Consider the following 17351-nt stretch of genomic DNA (forward strand, 5'->3'; position numbering starts at 1 on the left):
CTACATCCTACCTACCCAGCTGCAAATTACAGGCAAAAGGTATTATTCTTTTATACTTGTAAACTAAAAATTTTCATAATTTAGAAAGCAGGTCCTCAGGCAAATCAATAAGAGAATTCATTATGAAACAAGAAAAGAAGTCATGCAAACGAATTGATCATTGCAGGGACAGGGTTGTGGTATATTAAAAGCAGAGCCAAACCCTGCGCAACCTATTCCTCTTTTTGAAATATTGACCTATATAACGCAAGATGAAGCAAATCCTTTTTAGTGTTGTCATTAGGGGTGACACAAACCCCTACACTCTACACGTATGAGTTACTGTTTACAGTAACATGTACAATACAGCCCAGCTTTGAGAAATGAGTATGAAAATAGAATCATAGAATTGTCTAGGTTGGAAGGGACCTTTAAGATCATCTAGTCCAACCATCAACCTAACTCTGATAAAGAAAAAAAAAAAAAACCACAAAAAACCACATTATTAAACCATGTCTCTAAGCACTATGTCAACCCATCTTTTGAGTACCGCAGGGATGGTGCCTCAACCGCTTCCCTGGGCAGCCCATTCCAATGCTTAATAACCCTTTCAGTGTAAAAATTTTTCCTAATATCCAGTCTGAACCTCCCCTGGTGCAACTTGAGGCCGTTTCCTCTTGTCCTAAATACCTCTGTGTTGTCCCTTATCTGCTTCCCTAACTATAAATGGTATATTCATAAATAAAACCATGTTTCCACTCTCTGAGAAAGGTTGTTCAGCCAGGTATTTACTCATTTTTGGGCCACACCACCTTTTGCAGCTCTCAGGGATACTGATGTAGCTTCATTGTTTTCTGAACATGAATTTATCTCACTGGCTGGCCCTTTGAGCTGTTTGATTGTACTGCAACAGCTGGGGGACAGCAACAAGCAGAGGAGGACCCACCTCAGAGCTGTGCTGCTTTTGCAGCAGGCTAAGGGGATTCCAGAAAGTTTCTCTCCAATTCTACTAGTTATGTAGAAATAATCCTCTACATCGATTACAGCAATTACTTTCAGAGGTATACATTTGCTCTTTCACTCACATGTTGTATTTGATCAGATTAAAATCTGGATCAATTTAAAGGAAGGCAGATGCAAACAGAACCTCTCTTTAGTTTATTCTGTGATTCAGACTTTTCCAAACCAATGGATCTAAACAACTGTTGAGCGTTGTACTTCTAGTGATTTATCGGCTTTGTGAATTCTGGTTGGGTGAAACGTGGTTTTCAACAAAGAAAGAGGACAGGGAGCTCAAATCAGTCCATCTGTCACCATCAGCATCTGCAACAAATCTGGAAAAAAACCTGGAGGTAATGCAGTACCATCTCTTTCCGTGAAGGTATCCGTGCTCATAGATATCTCATCACCGCCAATTTGACCACTGGCTCCAGGCAGCTGTTGGGGCAGTTCAGCATCTTCTTGCTGGTCCCTTCCTAGCTCTTTTGTGAGATTGAGAAACACCTATAGAGCAAGGAAATATGAAGGAAAATTGGTCCAAATGACTCAATTTACCAAAACAATAATCAGAATCCACTCTCCCACTTTGTAGCTGTAGCTGGTGTACCAATTGTGAATTACAGTCCTCTTTCTGTTCCCTTTGTGCTCGGCAAGACAAATTAACTTTTTTTTTCTTTTTCCCAGTATAAAATTATTGTTGCCCAGCTCCCTGTCATGTCCTGTCTCTCTCCTGCTGCAGCAGTGGATTCTTAAACCTTTGCAACTTCCCCCTGGACCTACCTTGTCCTCGTACCACCTGCTACATAACTGAGTAGGTGTAAACGGAGCTGCATTTCAGGTCAGGCCCTGCATGACTCCACTCCCTCCACACCCAACACAGAGAGCAGCGCACAAACAGCTCTCCCTGCGTGGCGCCTTAAAAGCCAGCAAGAATTTCCGAGCAGAAAGGTAAAAAAATCTCCCTCCCTCCCTTCTGCAAGACGAAGACCATCACTGCTCATCATGTAGTTACTTTTTGTTTCTGACGCAACTAAATGTTTGTGTTTATTTTTGACCAGAGATTCCCCATGGGCAGGAAGGTGCCTGTGTTACTCTGAGACGCACAGGTGACTCATTTTTACAGTACAGCATCCACACTGAAGTTTATCACTTCAACAGTTTGCTAACTCCCTCCCTGCTGACTGCATCTGTTGTCTACCTGGACTTTGGTAAGGCCTTTGACACCGGCCCCCACAGCGTTCTCCTGGAGAAGCTGGCGAATTATGGCATAGACAAGTGTACTCTTCACTGGATAAAAAAACTGGCTGGATGGCTGTGCCCAGAGAGTTGTGATTAATGGGGTGAAATCCAGTTGGTGGCCGGTCACCAGCGGTGTCCCTCAGGGCTCAGTTTTGGGGCCAGTCTTGTTTAATATCTTTACTGATGATCTGGATAAGGGGATTGAGTGCACCCTCAGTAAGTTTGCAGATGACACCAAGCTAGGTGAGAGTGTTGATCTGCTTGAGGGTCGGAAGGCTCTACAGAGGGATCTGGACAGGTTGGATCAATGGGCCAAGGCCAATGGGATGAGGTTTAATAAGGCCAAGTGCAGGGTCCTGCATTTCGGTCACAACAACCCCAGGCAACGCTACAGGCTCGGGGAAGAGTGGCTGGAAAGCTGCCCAGCAGAAAAGGACCTGGGGGTGTTGGTGGACAGACGGCTTAACGTGAGCCAGCAGTGTGCCCAGGCGGCCAACAAGGCCAACGGCATCCTGGTCTGTATCAGGAATAGCGTGGCCAGCAGGAGTAGGGAAGTGATGGTGCCTCTGTACTGGGCACTGGTGAGGCCTCACCTCGAGTGCTGTGTTGAGTTCTGGGCCCCTCACTACAGGAAGGACATTGAGCTGCTGGAGCGTGTCCAGAGGAGAGCCACCAAGCTGGTGAGGGGTCTGGAGAACAAGTCATAGGAGGAGAGGCTGAGGGAACTGGGCATGTTTAGTTTGGAGAAGAGGAGGCTGAGGGGAGACCTCGCTGCCCTCTACAACTCCCTGAAAGGAGGGTGATAGAGAGGTGGGTGTTGGCCTCTTCTCCCAAGGGAATAATGACAGGACCAGAGGAAATGGTCTGAAGTTGGGGCAGGGGAGGTTTAGATTAGATATCAGGAAGAATGACTTTACTGGGAGAGTGGTCAGGCACTGGAACAGCCTGCCCAGGGAGGTGGTGGAGTCGCCATCCCTGGAGGTATTTCAGAAACGTGTAGACATGGCACTTCAGGGCATGCGCTAGTGCCCGAGACTGTTGGTTTGTGTCTGTTTGTGGGTGGGTGTGGGCTGTGGTTGTGGGCATTTGTTTTCGTTTGGTTTTGGTGTTTGGTGTTGTTTGGTTTTTTGTTTGTTTTCTTTGTGTTTTTTTTTTTCTGTTGGTTGGACTCGATGATCTCAAAGGTCCCTTCCAACCAAGAAGATTCTGTGATTCTGTGATCGGTAGACAAACCCAGATTTGTGGAGGGCAGGAGAAGAGTTCAAAGAGAAACACATCGTTGCCCTCTCTCCTTAGTCTAACTCCAGTATCTCTTTTTCTGGGTAAAATGCCAAAAAGCTGTTAGCAAGGTGAGACAGCTTTGTGTATCAGTATATGTATAGATTTATGAATACATCTACACACTCACACGTTCCTAAGTGTAACACAGTGAACAATCAAACCCACTTTTCCCCCTGCCTGCAACTCTCACGTCGAAAACATGCCGCCATCTAGCACAGGAAGCAGAGCTACGCAGGGCTGTGAAGTTAATCTCCACAACATTTCATTAAATTGAGCGGATCCTGAGCTCATACCTCTTCCACAGTTGTGTTTGAAATCCCGTAGCAACCAAGGTTGAGATCACTCAAGCTGGTATCGAGGGCTCTGAGAAGCGCCTGGTAGGCCCCTGAGACCGTGGACTTGAAAGGGGGAAGCACGTACACCAGCTCTCCACCAATATCCTCCTTGAGATAAGCTTCCGGCAGGTGGGACTGGATCAAGGAGGTCACTGCTGTGGTATCACACTCCTCTATCATGTTCTGAAAAAGGAGGAAAACGCTGTGGTCACCAAAGGCTGTGAGGTCAAACTTCCTACCACGGGATTTAGCCCAAATCCTGTCCCATAGAACAATAAGTAGGTGATGTCACTCCAGAGATACAACATTTCAGTTTAAATATCAAAAGTAGATGAAAGTGGGTTTCTGGCCCTTCAAGAGGCGGGGGTGTGCCCATCTTGGTCCATCCAAGACCTCGCTGGGCTCCCCCTGTCTACAGAGATACTGGGGCTGGGCTGAATTGACCACATTGCATTAGATGGAGGGTTTGTAGTGCAACAGCAAAAAAGCCTAACCATAAGAGACCTGACACATGAACTCAGCTGCCAGCACAAATACACTCTTTTCCCATGAAAAATAGGGCTTGCACTGTAATAAATGCTATCAAGAGCAGAATTTCCCTCTCCTTGCAAGGAGAATATTTTTCCTCAGGCCAGATACTATCGATGGACTCTTCCCATCTGCTTTATTTCTCTGACCTCCAGAATCCACACTCTACACATGGCCTTGCCTTTAACCCTCGTTTGTTCTTTCAACAAAGCAGAGCACTGACATTCCTCTTTTCCAAGGGCAACAGAGGCTGGTCTGGTGGCCCTGCTGGAGAGCCTCCCTCTGCTTCAGGGAAGTGGGGGACACACATTCTGTTAGCAGTGTCCTCACATCTGGATCCTCAATAGTTCTTTGGTACCACCCCCGTTCTAGCATCTGCCCCACAGCACCTGCCAATATAGCCATAAGTGCCCGCATCCCTGAACAAGCCTTGATGGCCCCCTCAGAGATGAAGCTGCTGAGAGCTCTAGCTCAGCTTCATGCTGGCTCCCAAACAGGCAAATCTCTGCCTCTGCCCCCAGCAGTGCCTGCTGCAGTGATCGTGCTCATGGAACACAAAAGGAAGCTAAGGTCCAGCAGGGAAGGGAGGATAAAAAGGACTGCATCATGCGCCTAGGATACAGAAGGCACAAGTTCAGACCTCTGCCTTGTCTATTAATGCTGCAAGGCTTTGTGTCAAGCGGCTGAAGCTAAGACTCCTGTGTTTTGGAAAACTCTCCGTGTAGGCTGTCTTTCTGAAGAAAGCTTATTTATAAAAAAACCCATGTGAATACCAACATGGGACAGGCAGAGCGAGCTGGAGAGCAGAGTGCACTGTAACCCAGGTATCTCAATGGTTGGGGCATACGAAAAAATGATCTTACTGGCAGGCCAAGGAAACAGTCTAGCATATTCTTGAACCTGTGTGGCCAAAACCAAGGGATTCAACCCAAAACACATCCCAGTTTCACTCGGGCATAAAGTGGTCACATAAAGAAGTTATTCCATGCAAGTGAAATTATACTGAAACAACCATTCCACTGCAGGTGCCCAAGACTGAGAAGAACGTTCTGCAGCATGCTTAATTCTTGTGGGACGCTATGGCTTGCCTTCTTCCTTCTTGTCATAGGACTGACTCAGTTTCCCACCTAGGATGCTGAAAATTTAGGACCAACTCAGACACAAACCTTCTTTTTTGTGAGTGTCAGGTGGTATCCATCACCAAACGTTTCCTTGAGATAGAATGGTGAACCACAACATTTGAGCCCTCCATGCTCTAGGAAGGCAATTCGGTCGCTCAGAACTTCTGCTTCATCCAAGTGATGTGTTGAGAGAATGATGGTTCTGCCTGGAAAACACAAAGCTGATGTCAGCCACCACAGAATAAACACCTATGATTACATGGAGACACAGGAAAGCTATGCTGAATGAGGAGACAGAGTATCAGGTGAAAATCAACTGAGCTTTTTTGTAATTATTAGTGAAATTGAATGAAAGGCAACATTAGTGAGAAGCTGAAAGTTACTGTATTGTAAATTGTGTAATACAGTAAAGTTACTTTTAAAATGACACTGAATTTACAGAAACCAACCAGGATGCACCCAGATGACCTGCAAAATTCCAGTCTCTCTGTGGTCTCCAAAACCCACAGTTCAAAGCCACTGATACCTTATTTGCCAAAGTGACAGGATCACCTTTGCCACTGGGCAGTATTTCGTCTCATCACGGTACCTTTTTTATTCTTGGAGATAATTTCCCAAATACTTCTCCGAGAGCATGGATCCACCCCTGTGGTTGGTTCATCTAGTATCACCACCCTTGATCCACCCAGGAGAGCAATAGCTATAGATAACTTCCTCTTCATCCCCCCAGACAGGGAGCCAGCTAGCTTGTGACGATGGCTGTATAGTCCAGTCTCCTTCAAAGTCCTTGAAAACAAAGAAAAAACAAGCCCAAAGGTTGTCCTTCAACCACCTTTCAGAAGCAGGGAATCTGAAAATGCCCCAAAAAACATAACTGCAAATGAAAAATTGCTCAAGTATGGACTGCTCTACTGAATGGTCACAGTGCAGGGAGATGATTCACCCTGTAGCTCAGTCACTGGGATTTTAATTTAAAACATTTTTTTTAGGATGTTTTCAAAGTTTCCATCTGACAAGTCAAGGTTAAAGGCTCAACCTCAACAACTGAGAACACCAAGATCCAAACTTCCTGGAATGTTTTGACTGCTTCACTTCTCTGCAGAAACAATAAAGCCAACATCATCTTTCTGACTGGTTGATTAAATCTCTTTCTGTGGAAAATGGTAAAGAAGCAAGGACTAGACCCTTAGGCCTATAAATTCATCTCCAAAGAATTGCCACAGAAGCTCGTAAACCCCCTGGAGAAGAGACGTTGTTTTCTTACAGACACTGATATCAACACTCAATATATCCCTCTAGTCCGACTAAGGCGTTAATTGAACTCTACACTGGGTCTGCAACAGTCCTCAAAACCATTCATTTGAGCTTTGCAGAGGCGGTGGCACCAGAACGCAATGATTTTTACAGCCCCCTCTCCCTTCTCCAATCCTGCTATTTTCATACCTCTTCACTTCTTGGTAGAGCTCCTGTTTAGTCCAGTGAGGAACTTTGATGTACCCATAGAGCAGTAGGTGTTCCTTTGTGGTGAGGTAGTTAAAAAGCACGTTGTGCTGCATACACACACCCATGTTCTTCCTGATAACCTCCTGGTCAGTCCTGATATCTTTGCCATACACAATGATAGTACCTGATGATGTGGGGAACAGCCCGGTCAAAATAGATCTGAAAGGGAAACATAAATAGAAAGGCAAGTTAGAAAAAGGAGAAAGCCGTAAGTAATTTTTTCACATGGGCCTGTACATATCATCACTTTCAAAGTTTCCCTACATCACTACCACACCTCTTCCAGCCAAAGACCACTGCGCACTGCCGCCTCTGCTGTCTGTCCATGCTTTGGCAGAGCAGCGGCCAATTAACATCAAAGGACATCCCCCTACCCCTCTGTGGGGACACGAGGGCAAGTACCAAGCTAACACACTGAACTCTGGCTGCTTTTCTCATGTACTTTTATCCTCTTCAGCCTTCCCCCCCTCCTTAAGTCAGACCATTGCATATCCCATACATCAATACTCATGAATGCCCTTGACTTCCAATTTAATCACTGGGAATTCACATAATACAGTTACTTTTCATCCTTTGAGGTTTATCTGCAGTATCCAGACAGCCTCATATTGCTAACCACAACAGAGACTGAAAACCACATCTTCATCTTACTAACCACATCAGAGCATGGAAACCTGATTTCACTGCCGTTATTAAAAAAGAGATGGGAGAGGACTTCCAGACAAAACATCTCACAGTGGGCAGCAATTTCATCTAGTTCAAGCAAATAACTATCTACCTAGCAATACCCAACAGACCTAAGGTCATTTTTGGTGCTGTGCTGCAGGGACTAAAGGGAGACGATGTGTCTCAGACTGTCCTGCACCTTCCCAGAGCTTCTCTCTCTTCTGGGACTTTTAACTATCATTAAAAAGGAAAGAAGTAACCTGTGACCTTACTCAGGATTTGAAGCCTGCACTAAGTTTCAAGAAGCTATTATATTTTTCTGCATATCACCGTTGCCTACACTTTGCAAACAGGATATGAGATGAATTGATAATAAGCTGAGATGAAGCACACATCTGTCTTAGTGTTTTTTGGCTCTTCTGAGGCTTCTATTTATCAGCTTAATGTTGCTTTCAGTGATGCACATATATATCAGTGGAGAAATCAAGTTCTACAAGTCTGTTTTAGTGCTGTTATCTAACAACTCAAATAATAATTTATAAATGGTGAGGCTGGAAGGGCTGACAGGCCAATGTATTAACCCACTGCCGTCCCAGCCCAGCCAACACATGAGTTTGTACAGCTGCAGTACACCTTTATTAAGCTTTCCTGCTAATATCGCTTCAGCTTTGGTGTGTGCACAAGCTACCCACAGCTTTTGGAACAGCCTAAGCCCAGGCACCAAAGTGTCATGGAACAAAATGCTAGAACAGCTGCTGTGCTGTGTATTTCAGGTATCCTATCAGATTAAAAAGCGTGTTCCTAAGCAGACAAAAAACTTTCATTCTAATAGATGAAGGGACTGCTGAGGTCATCCATGAGCAGGACAAAACTACAAGAGAGATTTAGCCTAATAAATCATCTTATATTCAGTCTCCCGACACTGCACAGCCCCACTTGGTCTCTTGTTCACCCAATCAGGCCCCACAGTATTAAAAAAAACCAACAGCTTTCAAGGGTACGCACATGGTCGTAGTTTTCCCAGCTCCATTGTGTCCCAGCAGGGAAGTGATGTTCCCTTCATAGAAGTTGAGGTTGAGGTTGTCCACTGCGGCTTTGGATCCATAAACCTTCGTTATGCCATGGAGGGAGACTCCCAAGGTGAGATCTGTGGGCTCTGGTTCCAGGTGAGGAGGGGGGGCACCTTTGAAGGGTCAGAGGACAGTTACTGCACTGCAGCAGGTCTGTGCTACTTTTTTCACCTCAGAGATAAGCAGGGCTTTTAGAGAACAAAATACAGCAAAAGTAGGTGCCTTTCAACTAGGAATGTAGAGAACATTTCACAGGATCTGTATCACTTTGAGCTGTCTGGGTTTTCTCCTTTTTATTATTATATATCTCCTTTTATATATATATCCTCTATATATATAGACAGAGGACATATATAGAGAGGATATATATATCTCTCCTATATATATATATCTCCTTTTTTTTATTAGAAGCTTCTGCAGCTTCTAATAACTCCTGACAATAAGCATCAATCACTTTGGAAAAGATATCTTATTTACATGTTTCGGAGCACTTAATTTATACAAAGCAAGTACAGAAAATTAGAGGACACACAGCAAAACTACTGAGTTCTTTTCAGTTAGGTAGAATCATCAAGCTTTTATGTGTGATCTCACAATATTTCACCGGCTAAATATTTAAAGAGATGAACAAAGAAGCACACATCCCTTTTGCCAAGTGGAAACCTGTATTTGCTTGCACAAACAGAAGTGTACTTCTACAGAGAGCATTGTAGACTGAGGTATATGTGTCCAAGGTAACTGCCCAACTACAACATACACAAATATGCATGTGAAAATCAGTACTGGATTTCCACATCAAATAGGAACAACAAGTACAATTTAAAAGCCAAACCTCCACACAAGGAATAGCTTCCATTTTTTCCTGTGCTACAAAATAAGGATTCAATAGAGACATGTGCTTTCTGAGCATGGTGCCCCTTTGCAAATTTGGCTTCGTTTACCTAAAATGTAAGTTAGTATTGCTACCCCATCTAGCATTCACATACATATCTTATTGTTGAGGGTTGCTTCTTTCCTTAACATCAGCTTGGTGAAGAGAAGGCCGCCTCGTTTCTCATTCCAGAAGGGGAGGTAACTGTTGTATTCGATCCAGTAAGATGGAAGCAACGGGAAATACCAGGGAGCAGCCATGCCGTATCTACCTGCAAGGAGAAGAGGAATCTCATTCAGGTATCTGTTTCTGAGGAACTATCACTATTGTGGTGCACTCAAAATAGCAAAACAAACACCAAAATCTTTCCCCTCTTGATGTGCTCATGTACTACTGACACTTGGTAGAGAAATTGCCTGATTGACACAATAGGAAGCATTCGCTAATTTGTTATTCTGAGTAACTTCATAGCTGGAGGGCAGGAGTACTTTACATTTTCCACTGGGTAGATTTCTGTATGCCAGTGGACTGCTTCATTAGGTGGGGAAGAAAAGCAAAAGACAAATATACTGGCTCTTGCCCAAGGCAGGAATTACTTTTTGAAATCAAATGATAAAAGTAACACAACACAAAATCACTCAACTGACAAATGCAGGCTAACACGCTCTGTTCTCATTTTCACCCACCAGACCGCAAACACATCTTCCCATGTCCTTGGCTTCACCTTCCTCAGGAGACCCACCTACCCACTTGGTAAGCAGAGGAACCCTAATTCTCCCTTGCTCTGTTCTGTCCCAGTTTCATTAATACTCTCAGACATCCACAAAGTCATGCTCCCTTTGATCTAGAAACAGAGGTATCCTGTGTGTGCAGACTGTCTTACTGCCTGAACCACGGAATCAGCCAGTGTTGTTTTCCAAAAGAGATGGTACACCACCAGCCTCGATGCTTCGTATCCTTACCTGGGAAAACATTCCTTATATACCATCCCAGGATGAAGTAAATCAAAGAGTCTATCAGAATGAGCCAGCACATCCAGCCAAAGGAAGTGTTGTCTCCAATCATTGGGGACTTATACATGTTGTCCCACTGTAGACCTGCAGAAAGGAATTTAGAAACACAAACAGAATCCATATTAGTTAGTGAAACGTCGCAGCCACGGGAGCTCAAAGCCTAGTTTTGTCTACAATGAACATACCTATGCCCTGTGCCTCATATCGAGCAATGTATTGACTTGCATAACTGAACGCAGTTGGAGACAACAGACTCTGTGGAATAAACAAAATTGAAAACAAAGAACTTATGAATTAGTCTCAAAGAGAAATCAAGTCAGTCAACCAATCAGATATCTCGTTGGCTTGGTTCAATAGCCAGAAAAATGAGTGGGTTTTGGATGGGTTTTTTCCAACAGTCACAAAGAGCACTGGACCAGGCTTACGATGGGCAGTGCTTCTGGTGATGGGCTGTAGTGACTCCTTAGAGGCTGCCTTCCTTCTGCTTCCACACCCAGGTCGCAACTTCCTCCCTCATACAGGGCTTTATTTCAGGCTTTTCAAATATAGCAGTACTTGAGAATTACCTGCCATGTGGTTAATAATTTTACCACTTCCATTAATAGATGTCCTTTCCTGAATTTGGTGACTCAAAGAAAACAAGTCTGGCTTCTGGAACCTAATACCTACTTATTTCTACCCTTGGTAAGAAACAAGGCTTTACATCTATTTCCAGGGCTAGGAATTTGAGATACATGAAACTAAAGGATGAGCAGAGCCAGCAATGAGCAGAGCCAGCCCTCCTTCACAGCCCTGCTACCTAAACTCCTCACTGAGACAGCCTTGTTTTTCATGGTGGTTGAGAGTAACCCATTTTTCTTTGCATTTTGAAAGGGCAAAGTACGCAGCTTGGACTACTCTGATTCAGCTGGCAGGTGGGAACTCACACACTAAAATTCCACAAATATTGCTTTCCGTCATGGGACACAACTAATTCCAAAACAGGCCACAGCCAACTCTCCTGTTGTGCTGTCGTACAACACCCACCGATGGAATCTAGAAAGGCACCCAACTCACATATATTTGTGTCACAAGATATAATAAGAGCTGAAGTTTATTGAGTGTTTAAGCAGTGAGTGTCTGCTCCCACACATGCGGTTCTTGTTATTGAAAAGCAGAACTTACCAGGAGGCTCTTCACAGAGAAGCTCAAATGATTCTCGATGACCAGCAACACGATGAAGGGGAAGAAGGTGAGGATGTACACAAGACTGCCCACCAAGGCTGCTATGTTGGTGTTATTGAAGAAAACACTAATGAAGTAGCTCATGGCTATAATGGACAGGCTGTAGTCCATAAGGTACAGGAACAAGAGTGCTGTGTTTGTTTTGGGAAGGATGTCACCCACTTTTAGAACAACGATGAGGAAGGTGACAGTAATTAGAAGGAAGATGGCACACTCTATGAACCAGGCGATGAAATGGCTGCTGGCATTAACACCCATCATTTTCATGTACTACAGAGAGAAAGGTGAAAAAAAGAATCACAGAGGGTCAAGTGTTTATTAAGAGATCTACCTGCTGAAATTGAACTATTTCTTTTTACAGTTTCTGGACAAGGCATACATCCAAAACACGCTCTTTCATACTTTGGCATACCGCATGTTATAACCAGGGAAAAACCATGCCCTCACATTTCTGGAATGCCCAAGGTTTGCAAAGCAGTCTCTTGCAAAAGAACAGCACAGACAAGATCTGCAAGCACGAAGCATCACAACTCACAAGCTCCAAAGCAACTTCTGGCCTTAGATGTGTAGCTATTCTACAGCATTTTGGTTATTTTTAAAAATAATGCTAATTACCAAGTGGTTTGAGTGTAAAAACTCTTAAATATCTTTGAAACCAAACCACTTCTCATACATTCCCAAGACAACAAATAATAGATAAATTACCATGGTTATAAGGAGGCGATATTAAATTATATTAGCTGATGATCAAGTCCATAAGACTTCTATAAAACTGTAAGCTTTTGTTGCTAAATCCCAAAGAAACTACAGGTGCTAGTGTCTTGTTGTAGATTACTATACACCTAAAAAGATTACTAACACCCTGCTCTTAGGGACATGAAACTTGGTTTCCTAACCTAGAGCAAGGGGTTGTCCGCTGGCCACTGGGGCTCACTCATTTTCAGTCTCATCACAGTTCATAGAGCGCCCTTTCTTGGAAATGTTTTTAATGAATCGGTATTTGTTTCCATGGTACCGGATAAAAAACAAATCTACTCGAGCTTTTCTTGCTTACTAAAGCTTAGTTTTACAGAAGTTCTGTGCTGCTCATCTCTGTTGATTCCGTTCGCACTGAAAATCTGAGTTAATTTCATAAATTCCCTATGTCTCAATGTCATTTCTTTTCCAATAGGCAACCTGAATGAAGAACTTCATTTCAGCGGAGCTGATGTAATATGCAGCACCTTCTGAAATATTAAGCATAACTTCAAGGACAGAAAATAAGTCACTTTTCATGTCTTTGTCCCCAATAGGTATAACTCAAAGTCAATTTTTAGAGAGCTTTAAATCTCCACAAAACTTGTAATTTTGTGAGGTCCCCATGTTTCCAGTGTTCAGAACTTCAAAGCAAGATTCTTGCCACTTGAAGGGCAAATGCCCCGCATTTCTATGGTTTTGAGCTTGGTTACAATGTCAGAACTCAAACACTGCAGGTCAAAGAATAGGCATTTGGAGTATTATTTTCCTAAATGCTTGTTTTGCTCCATTTAATATTGCACATGAGACATACTACCCGCTAATAAGGAAAATCTGTTTATAATTTTGCACGCCCCAAAAAGTTTCACCATACCTCATAAAGCCTCAGATCTTTCTCTTGAACAAGTGTTTTAACAAAATCAGCTATAAACAGGACCCAGGCAGCCATCAGAGCAAATGGAAGAGAGTAGGTCACACTGGTTAAGAACCTGTAAAAGGCAAACGCAGGCTTTAGCTGAATATGAAATGTTCTGGGGATTAAGGCTTTATGTAGAATATATTTTTCAGAATAATACTTTGGCACAGGAAAAGACATGCTAACATTTCAAAACTTAGAGTATAATTAATAATTACAAAAAAGGCTATTTTGCCATTGCATCGGATTTTTTATTCATGAAACTCCTGATCCTTCAAAATCTTTTTTTCTTTTTTTAAATCACAGAGGAATTTCCAGATGCATTCTGGAAGTTTTGCTCAGCAACACCATTGGCAGGAGCAGGAACCGGCACAGGCACTGGCATCTCCTGGCTCTCTGGCGGTCTCCATCCCATTTTGAAACATCACAGCAGCCAGCCATAATTCCCATTTCCGTTAATAGATACAATGGCCAAATTTTGTTATCGGGTAATATTTCCCGGTGCCAGAGTCTGAATATAGGTGCAGAGTGTCTGTCCTGTTACCCCACAGGACAGGTATTGCAGATCCAGGTCTACAATGTGGACTTCACAATTCTTGGCTCCTCACTTTAGTTAAAACCTTCTTCCTGTGCCAAATGTGTGCGGAGAAAAGACAACAATGGCCAACAGCAAAATTCTCCTTCTGTGATGGAAAGCAAGTTTTTAGAGCAGAAGATTCACTTCATTGTATCTACAGGGCTAATGCTTTCCTCCCTCATTTCTAAACCTGGCTTAAAAAGAAACAATAATCAGTGTTATTCCTGGGAAAAGTTTAATGTACAATAACAGTAAGAAATTAATACGATCGCATTTGTTTTTAATTTTTTTTCCTGTAAAGCTGAAAATCTCCCATCCACCAGTGCTTTCAGGAAATGCTTCCATGCAAATGAAGTCACATTTATAAAGAACAATGAAAAGGCATTTCAGTAGCTCTACTAGCTCTTTGTTGTTTGGGGTTTTTTTGGCTACCACCTTGTGTATGATCCATAGGCCATTAAAAATGCAGCATTTCCTAACACCTTCTGTGTGTATATATTCCCTCCCTGGTGTATATATTCCCTCCATTTCCCTACAAGATGGTAACTATGCACTAACAATCAATAAACAGTCGTTTTATGATGACTTCTACTGCATCCAAATCCAAAGCCTTTAGGTTTTTTAATAATTGAGCAAATTCGTGTCCCTCTGAACCTGGGGTGGGGAGGGAAACCTGAAGGCAAGCGGTTTTCTCAGCAGTCCAAGAACAAGAGAAGCAGCTAACACTGTAGTGAATGCCTCCAGCAGTCAGCTAATCATTGTACAAAACTATCTCACAGCAATAATCCATGTATTTGCTGCAAGAAGTTGACACTTGGTTTGAATGCTTACTTACTGCCCGCGTACTTGCAGGCTCTTTGCATGCTGTTACCTTGAGAAGAGATTATAGGTCGCCAGCTCTCTTAAGTGACAGGCTGACACAGGAGATTAATGAGTCTGCTATAGTTCCTGTAGCTATATAGCTCCCAGATAATCTTTTAGCTCATGCAGCAGACATGCGGGCTTTTCAATAGAAAGAGCTCCTAGGTCTAGTCTATCCTTTTGGTCCAAGGGAGACCCTCATGTCAGGGGGCAGTGACCATCCGACCTACCAATACTATTTGCTGAACATCCTTCAGTGCTTTCCGATGGACAATGAAATCCATTCCCTGTGTTTTCCACTCAGTTTGGCCACCAGCTGCGATCAGGGTAATAACTCTGAGGAAGTACCATGTTGCCAGCTTTCCAAACGCAGACCAAAATTGCCTTGCCAGAGGGGCAGGTCCTCAGCTGTGAGAGATTCGCTTCTCTCTACTGCACTTGGCAGAGATGCAGTTTATACTAGCTGCAGATCTGGCTCAAGATGAGCGGAAAGGAAGAGGACCCAAAACTTTTTGATCTGCTTCACCATTCAAAACTTATTCTGGTCCACACACAGCTCTCGCTGCACTGCTCTGTATAACAGGCTGTTAACCCTGGCAACTCAGAGCATCAAAAGCTTGTTTTCCATCATTACTGTAGAGATGAATGGTACCATTTCATCTTCCCTCTTATCCTTCTTAAAGCACCTGAGAGGCACCTGTATTGGGAACTATTCACTATACACTGAACGTTAGCTAGAATCACTGAGGCCAGTCTTGTTTAATATCTTTATTGATGATCTGGATAAGGGGATTGAGTGCACCCTCAGTAAGTTTGCAGATGACACCAAGCTAGGTGAGAGTGTTGATCTGCTTGAGGGTCGGAAGGCTTTACAGAGGGATCTGGACAGGTTGGATCAATGGGCCAAGGCCAATGGGATGAGGTTTAATAAGGCCAAGTGCAGGGTCCTGCATTTTGGTCACAACAACCCCAGGCAACGCTACAGGCTTGGGGAAGAGTGGCTGGAAAGCTGCCCAGCAGAAAAGGACCTGGGGGTGTTGGTGGACAGACGGCTTAACGTGAGCCAGCAGTGTGCCCAGGCGGCCAACAAGGCCAACGGCATCCTGGTCTGTATCAGGAATAGCGTGGCCAGCAGGAGTAGGGAAGTGATGGTGCCTCTGTACTGGGCACTGGTGAGGCCTCACCTCGAGTGCTGTGTTGAGTTCTGGGCCCCTCACTACAGGAAGGACATTGAGCTGCTGGAGCATGTCCAGAGGAGAGCCACCAAGCTGGTGAGGGGTCTGGAGAACAAGTCATACGGGGAGAGGCTGAGGGAACTGGGCATGTTTAGTTTGGAGAAGAGGAGGCTGAGGGGAGACCTCGCTGCCCTCTACAACTCCCTGAAAGGAGGTTGCAGAGAGCTGGGTGTTGGCCTCTTCTCCCAAGGGAATAATGACAGGACCAGAGGAAATGGTCTGAAGTTGGGGCAGGGGAGGTTTAGATTAGATATCAGGAAGAATTACTTTACTGGGAGAGTGGTCAGGCACTGGAACAGCCTGCCCAGAGAGGTGGTGGAGTCGCCATCCCTGGAGGTATTTAAGAAACGTGTAGACATGGCACTTCAGGGCATGCTCTAGTGCCCGAGATTGTTGGTTTGTGTCTGTTTGTGGGTGGGTGTGGGCTGTGGTTGTGGGTGGTGGGTTTTTTTTTTGTTTTTTTTTTTGTGGTTGGACTCGATGATCTCAAAGGTCCCTTCCAACCATGAAGATTCTGTGAATGAATAACAAATAGTGTTATTCACTATTGTAGTGAATTGTAGTGTCCACAGCTGACAGCAATCTCAAGGAACAAAGCTCATAAACGTAGGGATTCTTTTTTTTCCCCAATAAATAAATTGTCTGCTGCATTGTCTGCATGTAAACACCTGCAGAACAAGCCAACACTCATATCTATGAGGACAGACTGAGAGAGCTGGGGTTGTTCAGCCTGGAGAGGAGACAGGGAGACCTCATAGCAGCCTTCCAATATCTGAAGGGAGCCTACAGGAGAGCTGGAGAGGGACTCTCTTTCAGGAAGTGTAGTGACAGGACAAGGGGTAATGGTTTTAAATTGGAAGAGGGGAGATTTAGATTAGATATTAGGAGGAAATTCTTTCCTGTGAGGGTGGTGAAGCACTGGAACAGGTTGCCCAGAGAAGCTGTGGATGCCCCATCCCTAGAGGTGTTCAAGGCGAGGCTGGATGGGGCTTTGAGCAACCTGGTCTGGTGGGAGGTGTCCCTGCCCATGGCAGGGGGGTTGGAACTCGATGATCTTTAAGGTCCCTTCCAACTCTAACCATTCTGTGATTCTCTGATTCTATGATTTAACCCAAGTTCTGCCAACCCCGGTCTCAGTTCCACCACTAGTAGTAAAACAGGGACAGCAAATTTTACCTTCTGTAAAACCTATAGTTAC

The 17351-nt window shown here is 44.1% G+C and overlaps 1 protein-coding gene across 1 annotated transcript in view; it reads right to left on the reverse strand.

The window, feature by feature from the left end:
• ABCA12 (ATP binding cassette subfamily A member 12) overlaps positions 1 to 17351 on the reverse strand; it is a 94375-nt gene that overhangs the window by 26134 nt on the left and 50890 nt on the right. Inside the window, exons 24-34 of the mRNA XM_074146031.1 lie at positions 13439 to 13553; positions 11770 to 12099; positions 10791 to 10860; positions 10555 to 10689; positions 9708 to 9863; positions 8657 to 8834; positions 6926 to 7144; positions 6072 to 6268; positions 5528 to 5688; positions 3792 to 4016; positions 1344 to 1482 (exon numbers count right to left, since the gene is read on the reverse strand). Of these exons, the coding sequence (XP_074002132.1) occupies positions 1344 to 1482; positions 3792 to 4016; positions 5528 to 5688; positions 6072 to 6268; positions 6926 to 7144; positions 8657 to 8834; positions 9708 to 9863; positions 10555 to 10689; positions 10791 to 10860; positions 11770 to 12099; positions 13439 to 13553 (1925 nt within the window). The remainder of the gene's footprint in view (positions 1 to 1343; positions 1483 to 3791; positions 4017 to 5527; positions 5689 to 6071; positions 6269 to 6925; positions 7145 to 8656; positions 8835 to 9707; positions 9864 to 10554; positions 10690 to 10790; positions 10861 to 11769; positions 12100 to 13438; positions 13554 to 17351) is intronic.

This window comes from Numenius arquata, chromosome 3 (assembly GCF_964106895.1).
Source record: "Numenius arquata chromosome 3, bNumArq3.hap1.1, whole genome shotgun sequence".
In the NCBI taxonomy this organism is placed as follows: Eukaryota; Metazoa; Chordata; class Aves; order Charadriiformes; family Scolopacidae; genus Numenius; species Numenius arquata.